The sequence below is a fragment of the Peromyscus californicus genome, unplaced genomic scaffold (genome assembly GCF_007827085.1).
Source record: "Peromyscus californicus insignis strain IS unplaced genomic scaffold, ASM782708v3 Scaffold_17__1_contigs__length_78620276, whole genome shotgun sequence".
NCBI classification, from domain to species: Eukaryota; Metazoa; Chordata; class Mammalia; order Rodentia; family Cricetidae; genus Peromyscus; species Peromyscus californicus.
The window spans coordinates 29,079,663-29,091,576 of record NW_026294469.1 but is presented as its reverse complement, the minus strand read 5'-3'; the positions used below and the strand labels follow the sequence as shown (position 1 = coordinate 29,091,576).

Genomic DNA, 11,914 nt, shown 5'->3' with positions numbered 1-11,914 from the left:
TTTGGAAGGCTCAAACTTATTATGTGTTCCAAGAGATACAATTATTAGTTTTATATGGAATATGACAATGTGAGGCTTAACTGTGTGAGAGGCCTGAGTAGCCGACTCAAGGATAGCAGCATTTGACCTCTTGGCAAGTGGAACACAGAGCCACTCCCAGCTCATAAAAAGCCAGCCCTGTAGTTGACATTCAGAACTGCTAAGGGCCTAGACTTGTGACCTTTGATCAGTATGTAAGTGCGTATTAGAAGAAATTAAGATATGTTGTGTCAAAACTAATCAGAAATTCAAGAAATGAACACATTATCAAATGGAAAAAAATCATTTAATTCAAAAGTCATACTTCCACTCACTTTTATAGAGATTGCCACAGACACAAACCAAACATAAAAAAGCCAAGTTTCAGAGGTGCTTTACAGGAATTGTATTTCCTTTATAGATACGCACAATGGCACAGAAACACATTTTTTTTAAAAGCCTGAACATGGCAAAATGTTGTTTTTTAACAACAGGAAAATGTTCTATACTAGCTGCAGGTTACTTTTTAATTACAGAATTTGAGTCTATGCACCAGTCAATATTCAATACTGAAATTTACAACAGTGTGTTACTTATGATTTTTCAAAATATTAAAGTGCCATTTATAAGTACTTTATTGATATTGTATCACATAGCACTGTACAGTATACTCAAAGGTAGCCTAAAAGATGAATTAAACATGCAAATAGTTTATTTCCCAAGATATGGACTAAATGTCTTTTAGAGTGCTTTTGAACACTAGCCTAGCATTAGCTATTGGGAATTTATGGTTTGAGTTTTTAACATGACTTTTAATAAGTCACCAAGGAACACAGCTGCAGATAACTACGTGATAAATATGAACATGGGGTTTAGATGGCACTTCATTTATATCTTTGATCTTTTGCATGGAAATCATCAGCCTCTCATTCCTCTGAGACCCTCCTTCCAAATCTCCAAGGCTGTAAAAGCTTTGGAAGTGCCAGCTCATGCATGTCTACACGTGAGGCTGTATCTTTACACATGTAGTTATATGCTACACATGACACATACACACGAACACATGCACACACAGCTTTTAGAATCACCAGATGTCTGTTTTCACAGCCACAACGCTGGTCCTGGCATCTTGACCCCCAGGAACGCTGTTTGTCTCGTCGGTGTTAAGCCTATTGGAACTGTGGGTGTGGGATGACACAAAATGTCCCAGCCTGGCTGAAGCTACTCCAGGTCACTCAGACATTGAATTGCCCATACTCTGGTCCCCACCAACTACACTAATTTTGACACAATAGTTCTTGACTCATCTTCCATGGTTTAGGACTATGCTCAGTTGTTGCTCTCTAAAACAGTCCGCCATGAAGGGCATTTTGTAATGTCCTACAGACTTGTGAAAAATCATTAGTTGTGAAATTTTTCTGGTGGTAGTCCAGTTTCACCCCTCACCCCCTCATAAGACATACTGCTCACTTAAGAGCAGTATCTTAGTACTCTTTAAAGACCTGGGGCTCCTCAATGTGGCTCACTTTCCCTTTCCAATCCTGGAGCTTCTGTATCGACGCTTTTCTCCCCATGAACACAGGGCTGCCTCTGAGCGACACCTGGAATCTCTGTCTGCTTTGGGAAACTCTCTTAAGTTAGACAAGTACCGTGGGCGGCAAAAGGAAGAAAGCTAATTATTACTTGTTGGAGTCTCGTCTCAGGTGTGTTGGAGGAATGTGCAAGGCTCACTGCTCTCTTCTTGGCATTTTGATGCTATGCTCACAGACAACCCCTAGATCAACATGGCTGCAGAAATATTTGAGTACAAATGACATTTTTCAAACACCACTGTGGGGTGTGAGGGGTACCTGGCTGATTAAAGGGCTATGGGGCAGGGCTGTCGGCATAAGTGATCACTGTCAAGTCTGCCAGAGGTGGCAGATAACTCCCTTCACAGACACCCAGGAGATTCCTTTGAAAGTCAGGTATCTAAGCAGATGCGTGGTTCCCTCATCTACTAGGGATGGTGAGTAATAGAGCAAATGTGAGGTGCCGGGGTGGTCGCTGGTGCACCCAGGAGCTCCATGGCTATGAAGCTAGGAGAGCAGCCTCGTCTCTGGAAGCAGATGACAGAGGATGGAAGGTGTCAACAGCCTGCCATGGAACAGATGATCTCACCATCTTTACTCTATTTCCCCATGCCTTAATAATGGATGCTTTCGGAACCTCTAAGGCTGAGAAACAGCTTTTGGTATAATTGGTACTACCATTTTCGGGTAGAAGATACAGCTGACAAGGATTTCTCTCTGAGATCCAGGTATGGCACACTCATGTCTGGAGTTGTGGGCAAGTGCCTGCAATTCCCAAGAAACCAGCATGGTTCAGTTCTACCAACCAGTGCCAGTCTGTAAGTACTTATGCTAAGTTTTTCTTTGCTTCCCTGTAAAAAAGCACCCACAAGCATTCACATATAGGCTTTAGAAATACTAAAAACTGGCTCCAAGACTTATAGACTACTGAGGGGCCCACTAAACGGAGTTTACTCTTAGACATTGATCTTGAAAACTGGGAGAGAATTCCATCCATTTGAGCAAGACCCGGTTTTCCTTGCTTGGGGACAGGGATCTGAAATCAGCTATCTTCTCTTCAGTTATGGAGCTCTGCATCTCGAGGTGGAGTGAAGCCAATCATAACGCCCCCAAATCCAGGTCCCAACCGCCTGATCCCAGGGCCTTACAAGAGGAGCTCAACGCTCCAGGGAAACCTTTGGGAGTCCAGTCAATGGACTTCCATTCTGATAACTCACTCCCCACATTCTACCCCCGTTTTCCTTATTCATGGGAGCTGAGGGGGTGTTCAGAGAGCAGAAAGGGTACATTTCATTTTTAATCTTCCAGTTCACTTGGCTCGTATTCATCTCCCCAGTTCTTTAGCTGATGAGGAAGAGGGAGGCCTAGCTGGACAGAGGGAACCAGAGTGACCATCTGTCATAGGCCACACATGGCCTCAGGGAAACTGGAAGGAGGTCAGCCTCAGAGAGCAGCTTCAAACCAAGGCCAGCTCGGGAGAGAGGGATATGTAACCAAGCAGTCATGCTGGGCCCTGACTACAAGAACACCTCACTTATGATGGGGCAGGTGACAATTTAAATCATCAGACATATTAAAAGTATCATGCTGGGCTCTTTCAATGCTCCTTGAGCGTGCATGCCCTTCAGGCCCTATTTCCAACCTTGTTCTCAAGCTCACAGGGAATAGGTATGGAACCTGTGTCACCTATTTCCTTTCTTCCTGTTTTCAATCCCTCTCCCCACCCCCAAACCCGGCTGGCTTAGGACTTCAGCAATCCTCTTGCCTCTGCCTCGCAAAGTGATAAGACTACAAGGCATGAGCCATCACACCCAGCATCAATGGCAGTTCTGAGTCCTCTGTTTGCCTTGCTCTGCTTCCCTGACTGCAGGGCAGAGTCGCCCTTCCTCCTGGCTGAGTTCCTGGGGGACAACAGTACAATCCTGTAGCTGGTAAAGTCAATACTGAGTCACAACAGTCAACTCCTGTTAACATTACAGGCGCTCTAAAAACCGTGATGGTGCAGTCTCCATCCCTCGTGGCAGACTCTTCCTCTGGAGCTGCAGGGAATCTGGAGGTGAGAGGGAAGTGCAGACATAGCCACAGGAGGAGTAAAAGCGCACCAACAACTAAGAAGCACAGCGCTGGCTTCCTTGTTCTGTTCTTAGCACTGAGAGATACATTTCTATACCAGCTAGGCTATAGTTATAAAAACCTTAGGGTGTGTGGAAGAAAAGGAGTAATTGTCTCATCTCCTTTTGTCTGGACATCCTGGGGTACCAAGAAATACACCTGAGAAGAACAAACAAAAACAAACAAACACGTCACCCCTTGCCCCACCATTTTAAATCCTGAGTGTCACTTTACTGTTAGATGGGAGTTCTTTGAAAATTCATTACCTGAAAACACTTTCTGAGCTCTGAAGCCTGAAATCACACGTAGATAAAGAAAACTGAATACAATGGACTTTTCAGGCTTCCCGACAGGAATCACAGGGAAACATTCTTTCACTGGGCCAGAGAGGGGACATGACCATGACTCATCTACTCTGCCTCTCTTACACCCTTTAAATACACTTGTTCAGCAATCAAAATACTAACTGTATGGAGCGACTAGCTTAAAGAATATCAAATATAAAACTTTACCATATAATATTTCAAATCATTCTATTTACAAGTTTATCTTTAAAAAAAAAAGCAAAAGATACAGTAATTCAACACAATTCAAGTTTTTCTTTTCTTCATTATAGAACCCTAAGGGAGTCCCCAGAGCCAAAGATACTCCGGAGCAACACTGCCATCCAAGGAGCTCCTGGAGAGTGGGGCAGTTTGTCTGTCCAGAGTCCCTCTAATAAGGGCATTCATCTGTGAAGATACCATGATTCTGTTCTTTGGAGGTCATGTGACGTTGAAATGTCCATGTGGTCTCCCATGCACAACAGTTAAAACCCAGAGCCTTTTAATTGGGAATTCCCTCTCCTAGAAGGCACCCAACCTAGCCCCTAGGCCTCAACATCTGGTGTCTTCCAGATTCTTAATGGTCTATATTAGTCTCATGCCTGGATAACCTAGTTAATGATTCCCTCTTTTTCGGGTGGCAGTGAATACAAATGTCCTTTTAAAATTCAGGCTATAGGTATGGCCCAAGAATCATCTCTAAACTCCACAGGACCTCAGTAGCAAAAGCATTCTAGGGAACTGTTTGGGGGTTATTGGCAAGGGCAAAGGCAGGCAGCAGAGAGGGGGTAGGGGGAGAACTGGAGGGGACCTGTTAGATGCTAGCCTAGAGAGAGGCAGCATCTTGCCCTCTGAAGCAAAAACTCGTTACATGAAGAACAGAAGCATTGACTGTGTATGGGATTTAATCTCAACAGGTTCTTAAAGTTTGCTCCAAACCTATGCTGATGATGTTGACATTACCAGAAAAGGAACAGTCCCCAGTTGCTATCCTGTCTGCCCCAGAGAGACCACCCTAATGGTCTAATCCTCTGCTTCAGATTGTTGGAAGACCATTAAAAAAAAAAAAAAAAAAAAAAAAAAAACCACCAGAGCTGGTAGAGGGGGTTGTCATACAAAGAGGAGTATTATTTTTGGCTTAGTTTTAAAGTAGGTTGGGTTGCTATGGTTACTAGGTGATGGCAGTGATGGAAGCCTTCAGTGGCAGAGAACGTGAGGGGCATGTGCTTCTTTGCATGAGAGGACTGGACTGAAATCTGCTGAGTGTAGGCCGACAGCTGCTCAGGAGATGGTGAGAGATTGGACCTTCCATAAACAGCGCGGCAACCCCTTCATCCTGTGTGCTTGCCGACAGGCCCAGCTGCCTGCAGCACTGTGTCTCTGGGAGAAGGAAGGAGAGAGAACGAGTGTCTGCTGGAAACAGCAGTCGAGGCAGCCTGCATCTTTGCCCTGCCTTGTCCGACTCAGCAATGCTGCCCTTTCTGTAAGACTATTCTCATCCTGTTTCCTCCTTCCAGAACCTGGGGGTTTGGATGACTGTTGAAACAAAATCAGGGCTCGCTGTTTAGGGTACTCATGAGAAAACAGCTTTGCAAGGCTTCCTCTAGGTTATCCAAATCAAATGGCCTCCTCTGCTCATTGACTTTCAATTCTTGCAGCATCACTGTGGTGTCGTCAGCTGAGATGATCGTGGAGAGACGTGACACAAGTTCCCAGAGGCATTCATGTTGGCAGGAAGCAAGAGTCAGGTTCCCTGCTTTCTCAGTGGCAATGAAAAGTGGCCCCCAACGCCAGAATCAGCAGTTGTCATGGAGACCACGTAAAGCTCAGCAGCTCTGCCGGGGGCTCCAGGTTAGAGGAACTCCACGTAGTTCTCTGGGATGAGGCCAGTCTTTCCATTCAGAGTCCCCTCCAACCAGCCAGGCTCCTGAGATGGATGAACTGTACCGGAAGGGGAGAGAGAGTGAGAGGAGATGAGGTCATGGGCAGAGCAAGAGGTGGGTGTGCTATGCATTGGAGGATGTGGGAAGTAAGTTTGGGGAATGATTACAGTTGCTTGTTATGTAATCCCAGGACTGGTTGGAAACAGAGGTCCTTAACCTTTTGTGGAACGAAACCCTTCTGATAAGGCTGTTCTGAAGTCTTCCCACAACCAAAAGGGAAACATTCAGACATTCGCATTTTTACATGCAGTTTCAGGGGCTTTATGAATTTTCTGAAGTTCCCGTTTTAAACTACATGCAACAGATTTACATCTTTTAGGTTAGAGGTCAACAGTTGGGATGCTCCACCCACCCACACACCCACCCATTCACCCCCCCTTGCACCCAAACAGGCGTATTTGTATCAACCCATCCTACTCACTATCAGCTATGTACCAAATGGCACGCCCCTGAAGGTTTGCTAAGAACTAGTCTTTACTCGTTATCTGCTTTGTGTGTTTGTTCATTATTGTTTTTATCTTTTTGAAAGAGGGTCTCAATCTGTAGTCTAGACTTGAACTCATAGCCATCTTCCTGCTTCAGCATTAGGAGTCCTGCGAGCAGCGGAATGAGCCACCAAGCCCAGCTTGACCTATCTGCTTTGTACCTTTAAATCCTCACCACTGCTTCTCCTTTCCTTGCAGATCCTCCCTTCACGCTGCAGACTCTGAATGCTTCCCTTCTGCTCCACCCACGCCCTTCCTTACTTTTCTTTTCTACACTCTCGAACTTTTCGTTTGCCTATAAACAAGCCAGAAAGCTGTCTGCTTCCTTTACTGCAACTTTTGATTTTTTTTTCAACATCCACAGAATATAGACCCTGTTCTGTTATGTCACGATCCCTCTCTCTGGAAACCACCAATAACGAAGACATGGAGAAATCTGTCTGAGTCTGTGAGGTGCAGCCTAGTGGGAGGGAAGAGGGGATTGTGAGCCTCAGTGATGAGTGTGTATGGGGAAGTGGGGGTCTTCCTACTTGTGAACCAGCTGTACAAGCACAGGTCACTCTGGGGTGGGACAGGGTACTCACTCTATACGGATTAGGAAACCCCAATTATCCAAGATTGTTTGGAGAGAATGGATTCCCCCCTGTGCCTTTCCTGGGCTAATTAAGTGACTTCCTGAGCTTGTTTTAGAAACGCACTTCCGCCCCACCACTACTGTATAATTCTAGTTTCGGTTTGTAGGGAAAGAAGAACAGAAACTGATGGAGGCCAGCGGGGAGGAAACAAAATCACAGGCTCGGAGACTTCTAGAAGGACTAATGTGTGTGTGTAGAGGCATTCCTTAGATGAGGACATGGTCAGACACCTATTAGCTGGCCTCCAAAACTTTGCATAACCTCCTACCACGAGGCCTGAAGAATGAAGCCTAAACAGATTATCATTACATTGCTCAGACCCACAGCAACCACACAGGGAAGAGTCTGCAGCTCTTAGGGGTGGCCTGGCCTCTCCAGCTACTACAGGTCTTTCTAGGCAGCCTATAAGGAATACCAAATAGGCTTGTCCTCTGCCTGGCCACCAGCTGAGGCTGTCAAGACCATTTCCAGTTCTACACCTCTACAATGGTGGCAAAACCTTTTCTGTGGTTTCTGGTGCTCAAGGAGACACTGCAAGTGCGTCATTAACTCCCAGTGCAGGTTTGTGAGGAACTCCCTCCAGTAAAACACGGCCAAGGGGCTGGGGAGATGACAGCAAATTAGAGAAAGCCCTTGGTGCGTAAGAGTGAGGACTGAGTTCAGCTCGTCAGAAAACACGTGAAAGGCCAGCTGTGGGAGTGTGCTCCACTATCCCAGCACGGGGAGGTGGAGACAGGAGGACCCCAGGGCCCTTCCACCAGCCGGTCTGGGCGAGGGCTTAGTATCTGCGCCCACCAAAGCTTCAGGAAACCTTAGATGTTCAGAAGCAAAATTAGACCAATTAAACAAGTTAAAAAGAAAAAACCATCTGACTAAAATAAAGACAACCAAAAGAGCTCTGCTACTCTACAGCAGAGCTGCTTGGCGGATGGATGGGTCTGCTTCCTTCCCACAGTTGTTCAAATGGCACAAGTACCGAGGAGCCTATCTACAAACCTGGGTGGAATTTGCAGACTACGGGAAGGATCAGAGGGAACCAGGAAGACCTAGAGATGTGTCACATGGAATTATTTCAGGGGATGAAGCAGCCCTTTAGAGTCTGCTGACTCACTGGAGTCCTTGATCCAGGGTTCCTTAGAGCCTCCTGCTAGACAATGCACCAGCCCTACTGTATGCTTACAGAACCTACAGATCCCTGGGCCCTAGGCACCTGCATTTTAATAGGTCTGTAGAAGTGAAAACTACGACTTTTCTGTGTCAAAATACCTTTGTTGTAATAAAGGCAATAGCTAAGAATGAAAATCTGAGTTGAGGTTGGCTGGTGGAGGAGGGAGCCCAGACGCCCCACTCTATCCTGCTGCAATCCCTTCTCTGGCCTCATACATGGCTCAGCTGCAACTCCTTCATAAACAGTATTGTGGACTTGCTTCTACCTGCTCCTCCAACCTCCTGATTTCTGGAAAATTCATACACATCCCACATAGTGTTTATGGGTCCTAGTAATACACTGCTAAAATGCTTCCCTACCTGACTTTTCAATACATTTCAGTTTGTTATCAACTATGTGGTTCAACAACCTTCAGCGACTCCCCTCTGCATCATCCATTATGACACAACCCATCATGTGGAGAGGCTGAGTATCATGGAGGGGTCCCGTGCTCAGAATTTCAGACAGATTAATTTGCACAGTCATGAGAGTAAAACCAGAATTTGAACCCAGAGACCACCCCCCCCACCCCCACCCCCCCCACACTCTATCCTGCTTTGGTTCAACAGGAGAAGGTGCTTCTTGATGGTGTGAACAGGCTGAGCACACGCTATGTAGCAGGAACACTACCAACAGGAACTCCAGCTGACTTAGCTTCAGTATGAACGCAGAGCTGGCTCTGCTGCTCTTCTATCCACAGACAAAAAACTGAGGGCCCCAAAGGCTAAGCAGCCTGCCAAGGACTGCATAGCTGGTAGACAGTGGAGACATACGACAGGGCTGGGACATCTGACCACTCAGCCCACAGTCTGAACTCTGCTTATGCCTGCCTCAGTATGCTGACTGGGGAAGTACTCAGTTAGTGATTGGCAGGCTGAACTCTACCAGTCAATGTACTATGCACGCACCGTGCATTGCAAGGAGCTGCCTGGGTGGCTATCTAGCCCAGTGAACATAAACTATAAGCTGCTGCTGACATGGGCCCAACTGCTGTCTTTGCTACAGCCTTAGGTACACCACAGGTCCCCGGCATATTCAGCTTACACTTTCTTCTCTGCTAATCCACTATGGACAATGGGCAAGTGTGACTATGATCTCTAATGGCTGGCTACCCCCAGAGGGAAGAAGCCTCCACTGGAGGAAGTTACAGACCTGTGTGATTAGCAGGCATTTATTCATTACACAGATGTCTTCTGAGCTCCTATCAGGGGCCAGGCATTGTGCTAGGTTCCTGTATATGTCCCCTTCGGGGAGCAACAATTTATCAATAAACATAGTGACAGGGAAAAGGGAGAGAGAGAGGAGGGAGGGAGAGGGGAAGGGAAGGGGAGAAGAGATGGGATTTGGGGGGAGGGGAGGAACTCTGAAAGTTACAACTTAAGGGCACTCACAGTATCAGCCAGGAGTGCTTAGCATAGATACGAGGCCGGCCCTAAGACACAGAAAAGCTAGGTGTGGTCTCAGAACAGTGGTCTGTAAACACCCTGTAACGGGCACAGAGTATGGCAACTCCTTGGAGTGTCCTAGAAAACATACAAACAAAAAAGCAGGAGTGGCCATGCTCCAAGAAAACATTAACTACAAAAAGAGGCAGCTTACCAGCAGTTTACGGTTATGTCCTCCAAAGCTGTGGTGTATAAACACCTGGTGAGAGGTCAGGAGGTAGGGCTGGGATGCAGAGGGCCTCCGAGGTACCTCACAGAGCAATAGGAGGCCACTGAAGTGCTCTAAACGGGGAATATCACGATGGGACTTGGGAGACCACTCTAGCTTGTATGCAGAGATGGGTTGAGAGGCAAGAGTGGTTGGCAGGGGTACTTGGCAGCTGGTGGGAACATGCAGGTGCCGAGGCAAAACTGGCTGGATGCTGGTGTGGCAGTGCAACAGCGGGGGAGCTGAGACTACCCTGAAAAGCTCTCAGGTCACCCCACTCCTGGGCAGCTCGTGGTCTCTCTGGTGAGGATACTGTCTACGGGCAAGGGACCTGGGGCAGCCTGGCTTGGCAATGATGCTTCGTTGTATACCACAGTGAAAGAATCTAGCTCATCTCAAATGTGTGTGTGTGTGTGCTCTCACAGGCACACACGTGTGCATGAATGTGTGTGCACACGTATGCCTGTGTGTGTAGAAGCCAGAGGCCAGTATTGGTGTCTTCCTCCGCTGTTCTCCACCTTATTTCTTGAGAAAGGGCCTCTCCTTGAACCCGGCAGATTTAACTACAGTGGATGCTAGCAAGCTCTAGGGACCCTCCTGTCTGCCTGCCCAGCACTGTGATTTCAGGGACATGACTGCACCTGGCTTTTGACAAGGACACTAGGGGTGGGACTCAGGGCCTCATGTCCACATGGTAACCATGTTAACCTACAGATCTGTCTTCCAGATCCTCATCTCAAAACTTGAAGAGTATCCCAAGAACCCAATTTTTGCAACTGCCACGTGAATTTTCTAGGTATCACAAATCACACTGCTTCTGGGTGACTAATGTTCCCGAGAACACAAATTGCTTCTCTTTCCAGTTACTGTCTGAGGTGCTCCTAGCAGGGTGGACAGTTTCCTGGTAGATTGGCAAGAGCTAACACTGGAGATATTTCCCAGTACTGCACATCAATCCTCTGCCACATAGAGTCTAGGAGTTGACTAAGCTGCTGCCCCAGAGTCAAAGTTTGAGCCCCTGGAATCCAAGGCTGAGAGATCAATGGTTATAAAAGAGCAGACTTTCACCCCCCCACACACTCTTCCCTTCTCTTCCTTATTCCACACACAAAACACAGCACACACGCAGCAATAGCTTACATATTCAAAAACTGTCAGGAGGAAGCTTTAACCTGACAGCTGCAGTGAGCATCCAGGCCACACAGGCTTTACCTTATCTCTTCAGAGTCAATACAGGAGGGAACAGTCAGAAAAGGCCACTTCTCCATCTAACATCTTAATTACTTTCTTCTACACTGCCTAATTTCTCTGACAGAGTAGAAGAAGATTTTTCCTCTAGGATAGAACCTGGTGAAATATTACCAGGCAAAACAGCCTAGAATGTGGGCTAGCATTTCTCTCAGGGGCCAGGGATACAGCTCAAAGGACAGAACATTTGCTGTGTAAGCCTGATGACCAGGGTTTGATCCCCAGAAGCTAAGTGAAAAGCCAACGCGGTAGTGTGCTTCTGGCATCCCAGAACTCCTGTGGAAAGCTGGGAGCCAGAGGGAGAACTGGCTGGAAGCTAGACTGGAGTCTGCAGCCCACAGAAGAAACGAGAGAGAGCCTGTGTCACAGAAAGGTGGAAGGAACTGACTGGGGAAATGTTCTCCAGGGGCACAGGTGAGCCAGCCCTGCAGGTGTGAGGAGGACGAGATTGCTACCACCTCCCTTGTCTGTGGTGGAGTAGTGGGGGCGAGGGAAAGATGTCCTACCCCCTGCCTCTACCACCTCCTGCTATCCAGGGAGCTGACCCTCCCCTTTATCAGCTGCAGCACTTGGGCATGCAGCCCTGCTCCTCACCTGGGCAGCACAGTAGAGCTGACCTGTTGGCGGACACATGGGTGAGCTGGCCCTGAGGATGCGAGAGTGGTATAGCTGTCCACACCCCCCTCATCTGCCATGTGATGGTGAGGGTGAGGGAGAGA

At 47.2% G+C, this 11,914-nt stretch overlaps 1 protein-coding gene across 7 annotated transcripts in view; it reads right to left on the bottom strand.

Annotated features, from left to right (window-relative positions):
* Positions 1–303: 303 nt before the first annotated feature.
* The window catches only part of Arhgap26 (Rho GTPase activating protein 26), a 729,500-nt gene continuing 717,889 nt past the window's right edge, over positions 304–11,914 (bottom strand). For all 7 annotated transcript variants that reach the window (XM_052742060.1, XM_052742061.1, XM_052742062.1 and 4 more), the window contains one exon: positions 304–5,965. In XM_052742060.1, coding sequence (XP_052598020.1) covers positions 5,877–5,965 — 89 coding nt within the window. In that variant the 3' untranslated portion in view covers positions 304–5,876. The remainder of the gene's footprint in view (positions 5,966–11,914) is intronic.